This window comes from Nerophis ophidion, linkage group LG04 (assembly GCF_033978795.1).
Source record: "Nerophis ophidion isolate RoL-2023_Sa linkage group LG04, RoL_Noph_v1.0, whole genome shotgun sequence".
Lineage (NCBI taxonomy): Eukaryota > Metazoa > Chordata > Actinopteri > Syngnathiformes > Syngnathidae > Nerophis > Nerophis ophidion.
The window spans coordinates 68,466,765-68,486,063 of NC_084614.1; the positions used below are offsets into that span (position 1 = coordinate 68,466,765).

General features: G+C 41.3%; 1 protein-coding gene across 2 annotated transcripts in view; it reads left to right on the forward strand.

The window, feature by feature from the left end:
* The window catches only part of tmem132e (transmembrane protein 132E), a 975,100-nt gene that overhangs the window by 628,611 nt on the left and 327,190 nt on the right, over nt 1–19,299 (forward strand). The window contains exon 1 of one of the 2 annotated variants that reach the window (XM_061898876.1): nt 17,474–18,054. The exons of the other annotated variant lie outside the window; for it this stretch is intronic. Coding sequence (XP_061754860.1) covers nt 17,970–18,054 — 85 coding nt within the window. The 5' untranslated portion in view covers nt 17,474–17,969. Of the gene's footprint in view, nt 1–17,473; nt 18,055–19,299 lie in introns of those variants that run through there. 2 annotated transcript variants of the gene reach the window in all.

A 19,299-nucleotide genomic window follows, 5' to 3' on the forward strand; every position in this document is an offset into this window, starting at 1 on the left:
ATTGTAAACATTGGGTCTCAGCTCTGTTATTTTCCGTTTTTTCGACTATTTTTTGGGGACCTTGGAGACATCATGCCTCGACGGTGTGTTGTCGGAGGGTGTAACAACACTAACAGGGAGGGATTCAAGTTGCACCATTGGCCCGAAGATGCGAAAGTGTCTGCCGCCAGACCCCCATTGAATGTGCGGGAGTGTCTCCACATTTTACCGGCGACGACAGACATGGCACAGAGATGTATGGATAACTTGCAGATGCATTTGCAACAATAAAGTCAACAAAATCACAAAGGTGAGTTTTGTTGATGTTGACTTATGTGCTAATCAGACATATTTGGTCGCGGCGTGACTGCCAGCTAATCGATGCTAACATGCTACGCTAATCGACGCTAACATGCTATTTACCGGCGATGCTAAAGCAGACATGGCACAGAGATGTATGGATAACCTGCAGATGCATTTGCAACGATAAAGTTAACGAAATCACAAAGGTGAGTTTTGTTGATGTTGACTGCCAGCTAATCGATGCTAACATGCTACGCTAATCGATGCTAACATGCTATTTACCGGCGGTGCTAAAGCAGACATGGCACAGAGATGTATGGATAACCTGCAGATGCATTTGCAACTATATTACGTTTCCTTCCACCCACATTTAATGCGAAAAAAACACTTACCAATCAACGGATTTAAGTTCCTCCATTATCACAAAATGCGAAAGTCCTGATTGTTTGGTCCGCACATTTTACTGGCGATGCTAACGCAGTTATTCGGCCATGCTATGGCTATGAATAGTGTCAATAGCTATTCGCTCAATAGCTTCAGTTTGTTCTTCAATACTTTCATACTCCAACCATCCGTTTCAATACATGTGTAATTTGTTTAATCGCTTAAGCCGCTGAAATCTGAGTCTGAATCCGAGCTAATGTCGCTATATCTTGCTGTGGTATTCCCATGGTTTGTTTATCTTGGCAGCACTGTATGATGTCACAGGAAAATGGATAGTGGTTTCGAAGATAGCGAAAATAAGGCACTTTAAAGCTTTATTTAGGGATATTCCGGGACCGGTAAAATTTTGAAAAAAAAATCAAAAAATACAACAAGACACTGGGAACTGATTTTTATTGTTTTTAACCCTTTTGAAATTGTGATAATGTTCCCCTTTAAGCGCCGCCCCAGTGGCTCTCTGGAGCTTTTGCAAAAATGTATGAAAAATGGAAAAAGATGAGGGGAAAACAACATATTTTTATTGTTTTAATATGGTTTCTGTAGGAGGACAAACATGACACACATCTCCCTAATTGTTATAAAGCACACTGTTTATATCAGGGGTCTCAAACTCAATTGACCTGGGGGCCATTGAACGCAGAGTCTGGGTAAGGCTCGGCCGCGAGAAAAGATTTCTTAAACAATTTTTTTGCATACTCCTCAGCATGTCTAGTTGTACAATGACGTTTCAAATTGTATCACTTGTGCACCGCAACGTTTTCTCTGCAAATAAGACATGTCGGGATTCCCCTGTGCTCAACAAAGAAATATTGCATCTCCCACTTTTCCTGGAATTGTCTTTGCTCATCACTAACCTTTCTCTTTACTGCAGGCTTTGAAAAAGACATGTTTGGGGTTGTGGAATATATTTGTATTTAGCCGACGCACGGAGAATAATGTTATTTTTCGCAATGTGTGTTGCTCCGATTTTCCTCCCTACAACAACACGGCGGTTGGCAGGTAATAGCCGGGATGGCGAGCGCAAAAAAGTGACGGCTCCTGGAGTGTTATCCGGCATCATATATGTCGTGTTCATCGTGTGAGGCAATGCAAATCAAACAATAAAAACAAACAAATAACAGTTTGAATTGGTCCAGGTTATTGGTGACTGTTAATACTGACGGACCAGGTGTCGCGGTGTGACTGCAGCCAGGCACGTAAGAAACCCACGTCTCCCTGGCAACGTCTCTGTCGCTTTCACTCATTTGCCGCTTTTCCACTAATGCAGGGGTAGGCAACTAGGAACGTTGAAAGAGCCATTTTGAACCCACATAACAAAAATGGTCTCTGTCTGGAGCACACAATGCTGTCAAGCGCCATTAATATCAAACTTGCGGGCCACACTAACATTAAACTTTCATGTTAAGGTGGGGGCCGCAAAATAACGTCTCGCGGGCCGCATGTCTGAGACCCCTGGTTTATATTAAACATACTTCACTTATTTGAGTATTTGGCGAGCGCCGTTTTGTCCTAATTTTGGCGGTGCTTGAACTCACCGTAGTTTGTTTACATGTATAACTTTCTACGACTTTCTAAGGCGTGGTTTATGCCACTTCTTTTTCGGTCTCATTTTGTCCACCAAACTTTTAACGTTGTGCATGAATGCACAAAGGTGAGTTTTGTTGATGTTATTGACTTGTGTATAGTGATAATCAGACATATTTGGTCACTGCATAACTGCAAACTAATCGATGCTAACATTCTAGTTAGCTAACATGCTAGTCAGGTTAGCTGTATGTACATATTACATCATCATGCCTCTTTTGTAGGTATGTTAGCTCGGTTGGTAGAGTGGCCGTGCCAGCAACTTGAGGGTTGCAGGTTCGATTCCCGCTTCCGCCATCCTAGTCACTGCCGTTGTGTCCTTGGGCAAGACACTTATACCCACCTGCTCCCAGTGCCACCCACACTGGTTTAAATGTTGGGTTTCACTATGTAAAGCGCTTTGAGTCACTAGAGGAAAGCGCTATATAAATATAATTCACTTCACACTTCACTTCACATTAAATATCTTTTAAGTACTCATAATACAATTTATATCTCATGACACACTATCTGTATGTAAAATGGCTTTTAGGTTTTTTTCTCCTCCAGACGGATTTGTTTTTGTATTTTTGGTCCAATTGGGCTCCTTAAACATTTTGGGTTGCCAACCCCTGCTCTCGGGTGAGGAAGATGTGCTCAGTATTCGGATATGATCTGTTTTTGTAAAATCTTCAAGGACCAGGGAATCTGTACAAATATGATGTTTTATCATTTTTTTATATTATCATGAATATTATTATATTGCATTCAATAAATAAATTATAAAACAAGTCAAATATTGATTTTAAAATTGCAACAACAAAAAATGGGAGGCTGGACAGAAGAAAAGGTGAAGAGAAAGCTTATAGATCAGGCAATAAAAGGTAAATGCATAATAAATAACTAAATACTTATTTTCAAGACTGTGCGATAAACTTGTGAACACTTTGATTCATCAAAATGGGTGGGTGCTGCTGTTTTGGGCAACTAGTGGTTGAACATGGTTGAATAACATAGTCTTAACATCCAACATAAAGTAAAGTAAAGTACCGATGATAAGCCTACTCAGTGTCCTAGTGGTTAGAGTGTCCGTCCTGAGATCGGTACGTTGGGAGTTGGCCGAGTCATACCAAGGACTATGAAAAAATGGGACCCATTGCCTCCCTGCTTGGCACTCAGCATCAAGGGGTTGGAATTGGGGGTTAAATCACCATAAATGATTCCTGGGCGCGGCACCCTTTCCCAGGGGGTGAACAAGGGGATGGGTCAAATGCAGAGGACAAATTTCACCACACCTAGTGTGTGTAGCCATTAAATGAATAGTTGTTTTGTGGAAAATGTTTCTGTTTTTCTGTGTTTGGTCATCGGCAAAACATTATGTTCACCTTGGTACGACTACCCACGGAATTCTTCACAATGCAATCACAATATATCCGAGCTTCTGACAGCTCCTGCCACCCACATGTTGTGTCACCGCCTCTGCTTCGCCGCCACGTCGGACGTGATCACTATCAATATTCCCCAGACCTGTACGCATACCTCGGCTCTGTCATAAATGACAGACAGCCTTTGGGATGAGTGCGTTACTCGGTTGCCAACGGGCTTTGATGAAATTGATGATTTGATGCAAATCCGCCGCCTGAGCAGCCGTCCTTAAACGTGTGCTTTAGTCATGCATCTGGATGAGAACGATGGAGACGGAGATGAAAACAAGAAATCAATAAGGAAAACACTTGACGCTGAAACATGAGAAATGCTGGGAGAGAATGCTTCTAAAACCTCTCCATGGTCTGCCTCTGACCTTTTACTTGAATAGACATTTATGCACTTCTTCCTATCTCAAGAGCAAATGTCTGCCCTTCTCATAAAATCCTCTTCATGATTGCCCCCCACGCACTCCCATCCCCTTGACTTTTTTTGCTAGGCAACATCTATTGGGACTCAAAGACAAGGGCTGGAGGAATCAGTCTGCTGTAGGCGAAGGTTAACACTTTTGCATAAAACATATTGTGAAGATGTTTTAGTAGCGGATGACAGATTACATTAATAGCGGTCTTCATTCCCCTACAATTCCTTGATTGACTATGGTGAAAACTAGCAATGGTTTTCACAAGTGGGATATTTATCCTTAAAGCTTTGAGGAGAATCCATTTGATGAGCGGTGTTATGCTTGAAGTTCAGGGTACTCTGCTATGACAAATTGTGTCAGAAGCATACTTGCCAACCTTGAGACCTCCGATTTCGGGAGGTGGGGGTGTAGGGGGTGTGGTCGGTGGTGGGGTGGACTGTTTCATGAGGGGTTCCCTCAATCATCAGGAGATAAAAATTAAAAAATTAAAAAAAATCTCCTGATGATTGAGGGAACCCCTCATGAAACAGTTTTGTAGAGATGAAGTAGTGTTGTGATTTTTCCCACACATACATATTGCGCTCTACCGCGGTATCGAGCAATATTCTCTGGATAATTCAATCAAGACATAGTTTATTATATATATAGATAAAAGAAATAGTTGAATTTCCGACGGCACATATCAAGTACACAGTAATAAAAACACAGTTGTTCTACTAACTGTACTGTGCTTGCTGGTTACTAAAAAAAAAAACATCAACACTTACCTTTCACTATTTGAGTAACCTTTGTTCTGCCATTTGCGGACTGGCGAGCAATCTCCGAATCCGGGAACATATCCTTCACGGATTTGTTGTAGACATCGGCAAATGAGAACGGAATGTTGCTTCCAGCTATCAGCATCTTATTTTCTGTTTCTAGTCAGGACTCGAGCAGCAACATTCTGAATGTACTGCAGCTGCTTTACAGCTATTTTTGAGAGCCCAGTGAGAAGGGCATTACTATAGTCTAACCTGCTGGAATCAAAGACATGGATTAGTCTTTCTAAGTCTGATTTTTTACATTGTTCCACTGATGACGGCGTGGCGCAGTGGGAGAGTGGCCGTGCGCAACCCGAGGGTCCCTGGTTCAATCCCCACCTAGTACCAACCTCGTCCCGTCCGTTGTGTCCTGAGCAAGACACTTCACCCTTGCTCCTGATGGGTGCTGGTTAGCGCCTTGCATGGCAGTTCCCGCCATCAGTGTGTGAATGTGTGTGTGAATGGGTAAATGTGGAAGTAGTGTCAAAGCGCTTTGAGTACCTTGAAGGTAGAAAAGCGCTATACAAGTACAACCCATTTATTTTGTCAATGTTTTCAGTTGGTGAAAAGTTGCTCAAGTTAATGACATAATGTAGCTGTTAAAGTTCAGGTCTAATGTAGCTGTTAAAGTTCAAGTCTGAGTTCATTATTACCTCTAGATTTCTAAGAATGTGACTAATAATAGTTTATCTTTGTTTCTGTGGGCCAAAGACAATGATCTCCGTTTTGTCTGAGTTTAGCTGAAGAAAATTGGTTTGTATCAACACACTGATCTGTTCCATGCAGCCACAAAGAGAATCAACAGGCTGACATTCACCTGCTGTCAGTGACAAGCAGATCTGAGTGTCAGCTGCATAGTTGTGGTCGGAAACATTGAAGCTGCCTATTACATGGCCTAGTGGCAGTATGTACAAATTGAACAATAGGGGTCCCAAAGTCCAGCCCTGAGGAACCCCAGCAGGAAATAGCCATTTGGTCAGAGACACTGTTACCAATTTCCACAAAGTATATCCTGTGATCCAATATAGGACTTGAACCAGTTAAGAACAGATCTAGATATGCCCACCCAGTTTTTAACCTCTGTATAAAGATAGTATGGTCAACTGTCTCAAAGGCAGTGTTTAGGTCCAGCAGAACAAAGACTGAGACTTTTCCTATATCAGTGTTCAGGCCTATGTTTGAATCTGGGATGGATGCATGTGACAAAGTGGTGTCAAAAGCGAGATTCTTGATGAAAGGTGACCCGTGCAATTGACCCTGAAGACGAGTTGGTGATTTGATTAGTTTTTAACCCTATAGACCTTCATTTGGATTGAGGGTACTGTGACCTATGTATGATTCAGTCACAAGTGGTGTCAGATGTTTGGGGCCATCCCTGGTTTGCCCAGTACTATGCTACATCGTTTACTCGTATGATAAGCAAGAAAATAGGGTGATGACAAGAGAGAATGTGTACAGTTTTGTCCTCAAGATGCAAGCTGCGTTGTAATTGCAGTCAGAAGTTGAAAATATGGCCTTTAGGCCAATGTAGTGGTCTTGTCGTCAGGTAATGCCCTGTGCGATTGACCCCGATGCCCTTATGAATCAGGTTTCCAGACTGGTAGTTGTGTACGCAGTGTTTCTGCCTTGCCGGTGTTGTGGTTGGTCAGTCTGAATGTTGCTCAACTATATTCAAAGTGGTGTCAGAAGTGGGGTTTTAGTCTCGACGGAGTGAGAAATTGTGCCGCTGTTCCAATTGTTGACATCAGGTTGTTCTCCAAATCAGTTGAAACCCACCTATCAAAAACAAACTCCGTCTACTAAGACAAGATCAGCTCAACAGAATCAAAGCAGTTGCAACCTACCTACCAAAAACAACGTCCGTCTACTGAGACAAGATCAGTTCAACAGAAGCGAAGACAATCTAATAAATCATCTTTAAAGTCCCAACCTTTTTAGCGAGAGATACGTCCGGCCTGGAGAACAACTATCCACTTATTCATGGCTAAGAGCCAACTTAATGCGATGACCTGAAGGCCGTTGCTAGTTCACTCATGGCCCAAACCTCTTACCAACACGCCGAACAGATGTTCCCATAATGGGAGCGCAACAGGAAGGGAATTCAATTCCTCCTGGCCTGAGGTCTAATAGGACATCAAGTGGAAGAGGAAGGAGTGTAGGGTTTCACACTAGAAGCCCATCTGTGTCTTCGCTTACCCACCTAAGAGCCGATGTTGTCATAGGAGGCAAGGAAGGGGCACGCTCATATCTGCCTTAATCATATTCTCGGATGAATCCCCGAGGCCTCGATATGGGACGCTCAGGGGGCAAGGATTTGTTTTTATGGTATGCAATATGCCAATTTTCAGTTGCCATTCGTATATTTTTGGGAGACTTTTCATGTAAGGATCAAAGTGTCAGCTTCAGTGTTTGTTTACTGTACTCACGGGGTGACGAGCGGCTGGAAAGCCTTGTGATTTTGGCTAAGAAATATTCTTAAAGTGCTCCGCGACTGCAACGGCTGCCGCATGCGGTTTTCTGATTGCATGTCGCTGGATTTATTGTATCCCACCAGGGTATGTTGGATTTACAGTCATTCAGTTTGATTGAATGTGGTTTATTTAAAGGTTAATTAAACCGCGGTTGGCCAACTTATTACTGTGGAACGTGACCACATTCAGAATCATCAATCGCAACGCCTCGGAGTGATGGGGCTGTTTCTATTCTCGCTCAGAAGTTCAGCAGAAATAGGCTTATTTTTCATAACCCGGGATTGATTTTGTCTGAAAATGTGCAAAATCGAAGAAGAATAAGGTAGATTATTGAGAGCTCAACATGCCATAGTAACATTCCTTATTTTATTCCAGACAAGTCCATGGTTAACTGCTTGCTTTTGTGAATTGGGGCAACCAGAAAGTCCAGACATCTTGTTGATAACCTTCCCAGAAGACTGAATTTCCTTGTTTTTGAGGTAAATGCAGCATCTGCTCGTTGCAAAGTGAATATTAGTCTAAATTAGCGCGGATTAAGCCGAGGCATTCTGGCAACAACAGAATCGGTAATGAATGCTGATAATAAGATTCTTTGTTGTTTTGCTTGCTTTTATGGCCCGCTGAAATCCCTGGTGGTGACCAAAAACAGAGATTTGGGGCAAACATTAGCTTCGGAATCTTATAGAACGTGTGGATTGCCATCCTACAACTCTTTTGATCGTGACAGTGCATGATATGCTGCTTGCTGCCTCGGGATGCACTAGAACAATTAATAATGAACTTCAAAGTATTTCCAATAGAGTGGAAGTTGTGTTTTGTACCATTTTGACTTGAATGCAGGAAGTTAGCCTACAAGTTACAGAGTGAATAGTTGTCTCTTTTCCCGATGATTACACTTTTGACGCAAACCAGAAATAGCTAAAGAATTCTGGACATGCATGATATGCCGCTTGCTGCTGTGGTTTGGGTCAGAAAGAAAGGCCCAAATTTTGTGGAAATTTCTAATACGATTACGTGGACCTTGACTTAAACAGGTTAAACAATTTATTTGGGTGTTACCATTTAGTGGTCAATTGTACAGAAAATGTACTGTACTGTGTAATCTACTAATAAAAGTCTCAATCAATCAATCAATCAATCAAAGACAAGAAAAAGGTGGACTCTGGGGTTGCGGGGGGGCTGGAGCCTATCTCAGCTACCATCGGGCTGAAGGCGCGGTACACCCTGGACAAGTCGCCACCTCATCGCAGAATGTGAATAATGTGATAAATAATGTAAATAATGTTCTAAATATACACCCTGGACAAGTCGCCACCTCATCGCAGAATGTGAATAATGTGATAATGTGAATAATAATGTTATAATTAATGTGAATGAGATGAATGATGTGGATTATAATGTTATAAAAAAATGAATAATGATAAATTATGTTAATAATAATGTTATAAATAATGTGAATAATGAGATAAATAATGCAAATAATAATTTTATAAATAATGTGACTAATGTGATGAATAAATGGAATAATAATGTTATAAATAATGTGAATAATGAGATAAATCATGTGAATAGTGTTATAAATAATGTGAATAATGAGATAGATAATGTGAATGGTGTTATAAATAATGTGAAAAATGAGATAAATAATGTGAATAGGTTATAGATAATGTGAAAAATGAGATGAATAATGTGAATAATAATTTTAGAAATAATGTGAATAATGAGATGAATAATGTGAATAATAATTTTATGAATAATGAGATAAATACTGTGAATAATAATTGTATAAATAATGTGAATAATGAGATAAATAATGTGAATAATAATGTTATAATTAATGTGAATGAGATAAATAATGTGGATTATAATGTTATAAAAATGGGAATAACGATAAATTATGTTAATAATAATGTTATGAATAATGTGAATAATGAGATAAATAATGCAAATAATAATGTTGTAAATAATGTGACTAATGTGATGAATAAAGTGAATAATAATGTTATAATTATTGTGAATAATGAGATAAATAATGTGATTAGTGTTATAAATAATGTGAATAACAAGATAAATAACGTGAATAGTGTTATAAATAATGTGAGCAATGAGATAAATAATGTGAATAGTGTTATAAATAATGTGAAAAATAAGATAAATAATGTGAATAATAATTGTATAAATAATGTGAATAATGAGATGAATAATGTGAACAATAATTTTATAAATAATGTGAATAATAATGTTATAATTAATGTGAATGAGATAAATAATGTGGATTATAATGTTATAAAAAATGGGTCTGCCGCCTTCCAGCGCCCCTTACATAAAGATTAGATACAGGTAAACAAGGGGAAATAGAAGATAAAAATCAAATTAAATAAAATACAAAAAAAATCGGTCTAAGCCTGGGCCCTGCAGACAGGGTTCAGACTGAGGCCAAGAGAAAAAAACAACAACAACTCATAGCCATAGTACACATCCCTCTCACATGTGTGTTAGAGGGAAACATCAAACATCAAAGAAAACAAAGGACATTAAAGCAGCGGATGAAACCACCAATGATTTTGGCTTTGCATAGTAAAGTTTTAACTTGCACTTACAGATGTAGCGACGAACTCTAGCTACTGACAGTGGTTTTCCGACATGTCCCTGAGCCCATGTAGTGATATCCTTTACACACAGATGTTAGTGAGAATTTCATGGAAGCTTATTTTATACCCAATCATGGCACCCATTTGTTCCCAATCAACCTGTTCGCCTGTGGGTGTTCCAAATAAGTGTTTGATGAGCATTCCTCAACTTTCTCAGTCTTTTTTGCCACATGCGCCAGCTTTTTTGCATCAAATTCCAAATTAGCTAGTATTTGCAAAAAATAACAACGTTTTCCAGTTTGAACGTTAAGTATCTTGGCTTTGCAGTCCACTCAATTGAATATATGTTGAAAAAGGATTGGCCAATCAATGTATTCTGTTTTTATTTACGATTTGCACAATTTGCCAACTTCACTGGATTTGGGTGTCGTAGAAAGATGCAATGTGAATGAATAACTGTCTTTTTTTAGAGCTATTAAGACAGCAAATGTGGTTTGTCATCACATGCTGTAGTTTTGCAGACATGTAAATATCTGAATCAGCCAGTTGCAAAGTGAATATTTGTGTTTCTTAGTGATAATTAAAATGCAGAGGGTTGTTATTGCTTTAAAAATCTCACGGTGCAGTATCATAACGGTATTAAGGCCACAGTATGATATTATTTTACAAAATAGAAAGACTTGGTAAAAATGTTATAGTGTGTAAAATGAAGTGGCAAGAATGTTTAGGAAAATCACAGTTCCTGTAGTTGAAGTGTTCCAATTATATTTATTACTACAAACATGTGTTTATAAGTGCAAATAATAGTGCAGGAACATCCCCTGTTTCAAAAAAATACATAAAAAAAAAAAAAAAAAAACATGTTCACATTAGTGCCTTTCAACGTTCACTTTGAGACACAGTGTCCTCTAAAGTGGACATTTTTATATCAGTCTGGAAAATGCAGTTTCTCAGAAAAGTTGACTGACAGTTGAATTTTTAACAATGTAAATACCACACAAAGGGATGTTTGGCTTCCAATATATTTCCTGGATGACAGTTTATGAGGTGCCGCCTTCCACCGGAGTACAGCTGGACAGGCTCCAGCGGGAAGAAAAGGATGGATGGATTGGGGATTTATCAAGTCGTTTTTCAGTTTACTCACATTTTCCCCGCGATGAACAGCTTTTTGGAGCGACGTGAACGGCTGGCTCTGCGTCGTCTTGGAAACAAACGCTTGTGACAGAAAGTGGCATGTATTGCTTTGCAGAATGCAGACTTTCTTACCTCCGCCAAATTAGTTATCTTTTCGCCAGGGTTTTGTTTCATTTTCAGGAACTGTCCAAAAAATACGAGTACGAACCCACTTCACTTCCTGGGGTTTCTTAGAGTTGTTGATTGTTTTCAGACATGGCCAATACTAAAGTGCCAGAGAAAAAAATTACACTCGCCATGTTTTCGTTTGATACAGTCACATGTCACAGCGGTATTGCGAAGATTGTGAACCCGAAATAATGTTACATCTTTATCAGAAATGCTTTAATAAACTAACTATGGGGCTGAATTTCCACCAGGGATCAATAAAGTACTTTCTATTCTATTCAATTCTATTCTAATAATCCTCGAGGGGAAATTAGGATTTTCAGCACAATCCCATTCAAGATCAGACATTACATGGAGACACAACAGGATCGCTGACGGGTCTGCCAACTTCCGGCATCCCTTACAAAAAAGGTGAGAAACGGGTAAACACTAGTGTGTGAGTGGGGGGAATCAGTCTAAGCCTGGGCTCCTGGAAAAAAGGTCCAGACTGAGGCCAGGGGGGGTCCTCCTATCCATAGCAACATAAACATGTGTGAAAGAGGGAAACATCAAAGAACACAAATGACATTATAGATATTAAAAGAGCAGATCTGATGCAATCAGCAACTTCTACGCACAGTCACAGAAATAAAACAACAACAAAAACATATACTGTACACTCTGGGGGCCCCCGCGGTGTTCCACGTCGTCGTCTGATGGGGCGGGAGGAGCGTGGCCAGAGACAGGAGCAGACCCAACAAAGCAACCAAGAGAGCCGACTCTTGGTTTAAAATTGGTTTATAATAATATTCCATCCATGTTCTAAAGCTTGTCCCTTTTGGGGTCGCCGGGGGTGCTGGAGCCTATCTCAGCTGTATTCGGGCGGAAGGCGGGGTGCACCCTGGATAAATCGCCATTTCATCACAGGGCCAACACAGATAGACAGACAACATTCACACTCACAATCACACACTAGGGCCAATTTAGTGTTCCCAATCAACCTATCCCCAGGTGCATGTTTTTGGAAGTGAGAGGAAGCTGAAGGGAACCCACGCAGTCACGGGGAGAACATGCATACTCCACACAGAAAGATCCCGAGCCCGGGATTGAACTCAGGACTACTCAGGACCACTCAGGACCTTCGTATAGTGATATTGATCATTTAAATCCTTATTAAAGACACGGCAGTTGCTGCCTGGTAATATGATTTGGGCCAAAAATCTATTCGAACATCTTCCCAGAGGAGTGAAAGTGTCTTATCTTTTTTCCATTTGGACTTGCATGCAGCTGCCAGAGTCGTGTGGATTGTCATCAAAACCTGGATTATTCTAGGCAGTGCATGATACGCCGCTTTCTGCTAGGGTTTGGCCGCCCCCAAAAAGATCTTGTTAAAAGTTTTTCCTAATGAGCAAAGCTCACATATTTTCTTCCATTTTGACTTGAACACATTCGTTAGCGTGTACTGTTTTTCCGGACCATTTATAAGGCGCAGTGCTGATGAGCGAGTCTAATCAGGGGGCATTTTTTTTAATGTTTTGTTTTATTTTTATGAAAAAAACCTCAGTATTCTTCTTCCTCCAAACACGACGAGTTGAGTTTATAACAAAAAGTTGTATTTTGGTTTCATCTGACCACATGACATTCTCCCAATCCTCTGCTGTATCATCCATGTATCCATTTTGGTATAAACTCAACTCGTCGTGTTTGGAGGAAGAAGAATACTGAGTTGCATCTCAAGAACACCATTCCTACTGTGAAGTATGGGGGTGGAAACATCATGCTTTTGGGCTGTTTTTCTGATAAGGGGACAGGACGATTGATCCTTGATAAGGAAAGAATGAATGGGGCCATGTATCGTGAAATTTTGAGCCAAAACCTCCTTCCATCAGTGAGAGCTTTGAATGGTTGACCAAATACTTATTTTCCACCATAATTTACAAATACATTCTTTAAAATTCCTACAATGTGAATTCCTGGATTTTTTTTTTTCACATTCTGTCTCTCACAGTTGAAGTGTACCTATGATGAAAATTACAGACCTCTGTCATTATTTTAAGTGGGAGAACTTGCACAATCGGTGGCTGACTAAATACTTTTTTGCCCCACTGTATATGTATGTATATATACATATACATACAGTATATATTTCTTAGCCACCCCTCCTCCCACCCCATCTCTCGAATTTGGAGGTCTCAAGGTTGGCAAGTACTTTGTATGTCTACTGGTTACACTTATCATTTCACCATCCATCCATCCATCCATTTACTACCGCTTGTCCCTTTTTGGGGTAGCGGGGGGGTGCTGGAGCCTATCTCAGCTGCATTCGCGCGGAAGGCGGTCTACACCCTGGATAGGTCGGCACCTCATCACAAGGCCAACACAGATAGACAACATTCACACTCACATTCACACACTAGGGCCAATTTAGTGTTGCCAATCAACCTATCCCCAGGTGCATGTCTTTGGAAGTGGGAGGAAGCCGGAGTACCCGGAGGGAACCCACGATGCAGTCACAGAAAAATCCCGAGCCCGGGATTGAACCCAGGACTGCTCAGGACCTTCATATTGTGAAGCACTGTTCCACCGTGTTGATCATTTCACCCTGTCCCAAATAAACATAGCTTTGAGGCCGGTAAGCACAACCAACATTATTCCGTGCATTAGGCGCGTCGGGTTCTTACGCGCACAGTTGATTTCTGAGGAAATGAAAGGATGTTAAGTGCGCCTTATAGTCCGAAAAATACGGTAAGTGGGCAAAAATGATAGTTTTTTTCCCCTTTCTGTGTAGTGTTGTGTCGTTCGAACGAACAAATCTTTTGAGTGAACGTACTGAACCGAATCACTTCATGAACTGATTCGTTCCTTTCTCAGTTCATTTGAGCTCGGCCGCGACCATGCCGGTATGAGTGGAACTGGCGCATTCTGTGACTCACTGAACCCTCGACGTCGGCGAACGACGCAGCCGGCTACTCATCATGGGGGCGGAGGGGAGGGACCGAGCGAAGGATTCGTTCACCGCGGATTAACGACATGAATCATTCAGTGAATGACAACGCTCTCGCTCTCTGCTCTGCTTGCCCCAATGCCGCAAGTGATTCTCCTCCCGTGGCGGGGATATGTTTCATGCCATTGGCATCCGTTCTCCATTCATTCTCCAAGCTAACGGCTAATGTTGACTCAAGCCGCATGAAAACAAACACACACACTCGCCATGATCTCAACCCATAACATTTTTATTGCATATTTAAGTTGATATTTCCATTTTTATATTTACAGAAATGTTAATTTTTATGTTGGCACTTCTGGCACTTGGTTTAATATTTGTTTTGTTTTATTTAAGGTAGTCCATTTATTTTCTTTTTGTTTGCACATTTAAGTTGATATTTTCAAACGTAGGCTACAGAACATTTAGTTTTTATGTTGGCATTTATGGCTCTTAATTTTTTTTGTTTTATTTTGAAGGTATTTATTTTCTTTTTGTTTGCATATTTAATTTTACATTTTCTTTGCTACAGAACATTTTGTTTTTAAGTTGGCATTTCTGGCTCTTAATATGTTTTTTATTTTTATTTTGAAGGTATTATTATTCGGGGACGGTGTGGTGCAGTGGAGAGTGGGCGTGCGCAACCCGAGGGTCCCTGGTTCAATCCCCACCTAGTACCAACGTCGTCACGTCCGTTGTGTCCTGAGCAAGACACTTCACCCTTGCTCCTGATGGGTGCTGGTTAGCGCCCATCAGTATTATTATTCGGGGACGGCGTGGTGTGCTCGGAGAATGGCCGTGCGCAACCCGAGGGTCCTTGGTTCAATCCCCACTTAGTACCAACGTCGTCACGTCCGTTGTGTCCTGAGCAAGATACTTCACCCTTGCTCCTGATGGGTGCTGGTTAGCGCTCATCAGTATTATTATTCGGGGACGGCGTGGTGCAGTGGGTTAGTGGCCGTGCGCAACCCGAGGGTCCTTGGTTCAATCCCTACCTAGTACCAACGTCGTCACGTCCGTTGTGTCCTGAGCAAGACACTTCACCCTTGCTCCTGATGGGTGCTGGTTAGCGCCCATCAGTATTATTATTCGGGGACAGCGTGGTGTGCTCGGAGAATGGCCGTGCGCAACCCGAGGGTCCCTGGTTCAATCCCCACCTAGTACCAACCTCGTCACCTCCATTGTGTCCTGAGCAAGACACTTCACCCTTGCTCCTGATGGGTGCTGGTTAGCGCCTTGCATGGCAGCTCCCTCCATCAGTGTGTGAATGTGTGTGTGAATGGGTAAATGTGGAAATAGTGTCAAAGCGCTTTGAGTACCTTGAAGGTAGAAAAGCGCTTTACAAGTACAAGCCATTTATTTATTTATTGTGTTTTCTTTTTGTTTGCATATTCAATTTTACATTTTCTTTGCTACAGAACATTTAGTTTTCATTTTGGCCTTTGTTAAGCGTTTCTTAATTTAATATTTGTTCTTGCTGAGAGCGATTCACGTCTGTCGCCCTCTGGCCCACAGAACTGTAGCTGAATGATTCAGGCTCGCTTCACGAACCTACAAGAACTGACTGGTTGTCGCTGAGGACGTACGTCAATCACGTTCGCGCTGCACTTTCTCACTCATTCGGAATCAGGACTTGCGAACCTACTGACACAGAGAACTGACTGTGTCGCGGAGGATGACGTCACATTGAAGATCTCGTTCAGTCATTGTGTGCGTCGTTCATTGGGTGCTGAGGGCTTGTGTCGTTCGCCAACTGACACACACCGAGATCTGCCGCTGGGGAAGCTGTTACTGACTGACTCATGATTCGCCGACCCGCACACAGAACTGCTGCTGCAGAAGTGATTTGGTGAATGAATTTTTTGAACATATATATATATATATATATATATACATATATATATATATATATATATATATATATATCGTCGCCGACCTGCACACAGAACTGCTGCTGCAGAAGTGATTCGGTGAACAAATTTTTTGAACGAATCAATTTAAGGAACTGATTCTAGTGATTCAGTACAGTCAAAAGAACTGCTGATCCCATCACTATTTCTGTGTTGTCGTCGAAACTGATCAAGACAAGACCGTCTTGATCAGTTCTCTTACAGACAGTGGATAAACACTCCAGTACAGGGGTAGGGAACCTATGACTCGCGAGCCAGATGTGGCTCTTTTGATGACTGCATCTGGCTCTCGGATAAATCTGAGCTGACATTGCTTAACACGATGATTCCACTTGTAATAATTCCACTTGTAATCATAGTGTTAAAAATAATGTTCAAAATATAAAACATTCTCATGCTTTTTTATGCTCAAGAAGTTGCGTTAATGGTAAGAAGTTATTTATTTATTAGTGGTTAGTGTGGGGCTTTCCCTCCTGGGGGTTCTTCAGACCACCAAGCACCGACATGAGAGCTTATTTCAGGGTTACAATATTTTTCATTTTTCAATAAGTCTCTCAGTTGCTTTCCATTAATTTTCTTTTTCTCTTTCGTTCTCGCTCTGGCTCCAGCTCCAACCCCATCTCTCCTCCTGGCTGCTGCTTATAACAGAGCGACAGGTGATTAGATAACAAGGCGCAGGTGGGCCATCCACGCACCTGTCGCTGATTTCGAGGCCGGTCCTGCCACACACCGCTTCGCTGCAGGCCACGCCCCCTCCACAGTTAGCTTCAGAATAACAAAGTTATTACAAAGAATAAGAGACCTATTATACTCTACAAATGTTGGTCTTACTTAAAAATGCACGCGATTAGCTGTGTTGAAAAAAAAACATTATATGGCTTTTACGGAAATACATTTTAAAATATTTGGCTTTTTGGCTCTCTCAGCCAAAAAGGTTCCCGACCCCCGCTCCAGTAGCCTCTCGCATCATTATCCTGCATGTCCTCTCTTCATTCGCACGAGCGGGATGTTGTTGCTTCCACTTTTTCTTCTTCTTTTGTCGCCTCTCGCTTTCACACTCCCCCGCCCCCGTCTTCTTTTATCACGGGCATTCCTAGCCCACCGATCCCCCGCCCACCCTCCTTCTTTCCTCCCCCCTTCATGAGCGACAGCCCTCCATTCTCATGGATTTCTCACGGGGGCTCAAACGGGGAGGAGAAAGGAAGGAGAGCCAGGCTAATTCATCAATAATCTTTACCTAATCCCTCCCTCTCCTCCTCCTTCTCCTACTTTGCTACTCTTCTACTGGCCGGAGGCGCTCAAGCAACACATCCATCCCCCGCCTCACCAAGTCTGCCTGAACACGTCCAGAGGCAGCGCACGGATTGAGTGTTATTCCTTACGCTCCCCCCCACCACGTGTGTGCAGTGATTATAGCAGACGAGGTGTGGCGAGGATGGGGCGGCGTCCAATGCTTTGTCTGTAGTGCCCACCACCAGGCGGGGTGGATCGCGTCAATCAGCCAGCGCCTGTCCCGGAGCCATAGAGTAGTTAGCGGTGTGCATGTCGGCCGGTTGGCTGGGGTGTGTGTCGTGGAGCTGCAACACACACTCTCACACACGCACACACACTGGGACTTTAAAGCCACGGGGAATTAGACAAGTTCAAGGACCGCGGTGGAAAAAGCCTTTTGTTAGCCTGCAACAGGAGCCGGGAGAAGAAGAAACTAGCAACACAACAAAGAGCGTGACAGTGAAGTGAAACTTTGGGATCATTCGGACCGAGAAAGGATGCCGGAGTGAACTCAGTTTGGAATATGGGACTTTTAATCCATGGTTTGGACTATGGGGACCGGAATTTTTATTTTTGTTTTTGTGCTCAGCTTTGGGTTATTTTGATAAGTACGTCACTTATTTACTGTCACTGTTCTGTTGTGGAGTAGTTTTTAAAGTGAGGGTCGTGGCCCCTACAAAAGGCTGTTTTGTTGATCGTCTCTCATGCCAAAGGGGTTTTTAGAATTGAAGACAAGAACTTTCTGTCAGAGTTTTTTCGTGTTCTGTGGATTTTATGATAGCACTGGGAGAATTAGCGAAACTTCAAAGCCAGATTTTCACTCTGTCGTCAAAGATCCTTATTTGGAAACGGAACACGTGCAAAAGTCAAAGTTGTGTTGAAATTGAATTCAGGTCATTTTTACGAGTTTGACTGTTTTCTACTTTTTAAAATGTTTTGAGTGGTTTAAGTTGTCTCTTTGATCTCAACCTCAACTTTTAGACCAAGATGTCAAAAATCATTGTTTGGATTGGAAAACGTGCAAAAGTCGGTTTTAGAAACAAAGTATTGTTAAAAAAAGTTTGGACGAGTTTGGATGTTTTGTAGTTTTGAAATGTTTTAAGCTGTTTACATCCTGATAAGTGGTCTCTTTGATCTCAACCATCTCAACTTTTAGACTTAGACGTCAAAAATCATTTTGTGGATTTGAAAACGTGCAAAAGTCGGCTTTAGAAACAAAATATTGTTAAAAAAATTGCATCCAGGTCATCTTTACGAGTGTGGCTGTTTTGTAGTTTTTAAAAGGTTTTTAGTGGTTTACATCCTGATAAGTGGTCTCTTCGATATCAACCATCACTGCTTTTAGACTTAAACGTCAAAAATCATTGTTTGGATCAGAAAATGTGCAAAATTCGTCTTTACAAACAGTGTTGTTCAAAAAAATTGCATTCAGGTCATCCTTATGAGTTTGGCTGTTTTGTACTTTTTAAAATGTTTCAAGTGGCTTACATCCTGATAAGTTGTCTCTTTGATCTCAACCACTGCAACTTTTAGACGTAGACGTAAAAAATCATTGTTTGGCTTGGAAAATGTTCAAAAGTCGGCTTTAGAAACAAAGTATTGTTAAAAAATGTTGCATCCAGGTCATCTTTACGAGTGTGGCTGTTTTGTAGTTTTTAAAATATTTTAAGTGGTTTACATCCTGATACGTGGTCTCTTTGATATCAACCAACTCAACTTTGAGACGTAGACGTCAAAAATCATTGTTTGGATTGGAAAATGTGCAAAAGACGGCTTTACAAACAAGTGTTGTTAGAAATATTGCATTTGGGTGATCTTTACGAGTTTGGCTGTTTTGTAGTTTTTAAAATGTT